General features: G+C 48.6%; 1 protein-coding gene across 1 annotated transcript; it reads right to left on the reverse strand.

The window, feature by feature from the left end:
* Positions 1–529: 529 nt before the first annotated feature.
* LOC131910767 (olfactory receptor 10K2-like) lies at positions 530–1,474 on the reverse strand. The gene has a single exon (XM_059262644.1). It carries the CDS (start codon positions 1,472–1,474, stop codon positions 530–532), a length of 945 nt encoding a protein of 314 aa, XP_059118627.1.
* Positions 1,475–1,771: the final 297 nt, after the last annotated feature.

A 1,771-nucleotide genomic window follows, 5' to 3' on the forward strand; every position in this document is an offset into this window, starting at 1 on the left:
AGAAGGTCTCTGGATATCCACTTGTCCTCTGTCTGTGTCCTCTGTCCTTGTCTTCCATCTGTGTCCTCTGTGTGGGATTCTAAAGCAGCCATAGCAACAACAAAAATAACAGACAGATGCAATATGGGAAAGCAGGCAGACAAACAACACCCTCTTCCTCAGACCTCTTTACATCTGGGCTACATGTTGAAAGGTCTGTTCACTCTGAGGGAAGCTCTCCCCCTCAGCTAATCCCTTCTGGAAATGTTTTCACACATCTGCCCAGAAGTATGTGTCTTAGCTGATTCTAGATCCTATTTGAATTGACAGTTGAGACTAGCCACAACACTGACTCCATGTAGTATTCTTTAGTGGACAATAATTCATGTCACCAAGGCAAGAAATTGTGTGTTTCTGAAGTCTGTATTGGAATGAGGGAAAAACATTCTCTATTTCTGAGCACAGTGCTCAATTGCTTAGTTATTTCCATCTTGAGAATTTCCCTCTGTGTCCATTGCTCTTAGTTATTTGAAAAAAGACAGGATACAAATTAGCATTGTCTTAGGGTAACTGCTCTTCCTATAACTCTGTGGAGAGCTGATTTGAACTCTTTGTTTCTTAAGCTGTAGATCACTGGGTTGAACAATGGAGTTAGGATAGTGTAGGATACGGATATCAGAGCGTCCTGGCTTGAGGAGTAGCTGGACTTGGGCCTGAGGTAGATAAAGGAGGCACATCCGTAGTGGATTATGACAACAACGAGGTGAGACGCACAGGTGGAAAACGCTTTGTACCTGCCTAACGTGGAAGGGAACTGGAGGATGGCAGAAATGATGTGAATGTAGGACGTCAGGATCAACAACAGAGGGATAACCAGGACCAAGGCACAGAGCAGGAAGATGGCGATCTGAGTGAAGTGGGCGTGGGGGCAAGCCGCCTTGAGGACAGGGGAGATGTCACAGAAAAAGTGACGGAGTTGGTTGGAAGACTGGAAGGGCAGGTGAAACACCAAGGATGTGATAATCTGTGCCACGGTGAAGCCGCAGACACAGGCAGCAGCTACTAGCCCTGCACACACTCTGTGTCCCATGAGCACCGTGTAGCGCAGAGGGTGGCAAATGGCCACGTAGCGATCATAACCCATGGCTGCCAGCAGGAAGGAGTGGGAACAGCCAAGGAAGAGGAAGGCGAACATTTGGACCGCACAGCCGAGGAACGAGATGCTCTTCTTCCGAGCCAGCAAGTCAACCAGCATCTTGGGCACGATCACAAAGGTATAGCAGGTCTCCGAACAGGAGAGGACAGAAAGGAAGAAGTACATGGGGGTGTGGAGGGCTCTGTCTAGCACAATGGTGGAGAGAATCACGGCATTGGTGCTCAGAGTGAACAAATAGAGGAGCAGGAAGATACCGAAGAGCAGCAGCTGCAGCTCAGCCAGAGCCGAGAAGCTGAGGAAGACAAACTCCTTCACCACGGTCTCGTTTACACACTCCATGGAGGACCTGTCATCAGAGTGCAGTCTCGGGCCGGGTCGGGAGGAAAGACATCCTTACACGTCAGCAGAAGCACGGGAGATGGGTAGGGGCACTGCACGTGCCTCCAGGCTTTACTTCTAACCTGCCATTCCTTCGCCTTCCTGTTCCACAAAAGGAAAATTCACAATCAAACTGTTGTCTATCAGAATCGTCTTCACAGGAGTTCTGGTGACACAGCCCCAACGTTCTTAAGTTTATGACTAAATTGTGCTTCTATATTCATTCTGTTAATAAGGCCCGTGTTTGGATCCTTGGAC

The sequence above is a fragment of the Peromyscus eremicus genome, chromosome 5, assembly GCF_949786415.1.
Source record: "Peromyscus eremicus chromosome 5, PerEre_H2_v1, whole genome shotgun sequence".
NCBI lineage: Eukaryota > Metazoa > Chordata > Mammalia > Rodentia > Cricetidae > Peromyscus > Peromyscus eremicus.

What these genes read in the sequence shown, in the direction of transcription:
- LOC131910767 (XM_059262644.1), bottom strand. Translation starts at nt 1,474, where the DNA reads ATGGAGTGTGTAAACGAGACCGTGGTGAAGGAGTTTGTCTTCCTCAGC.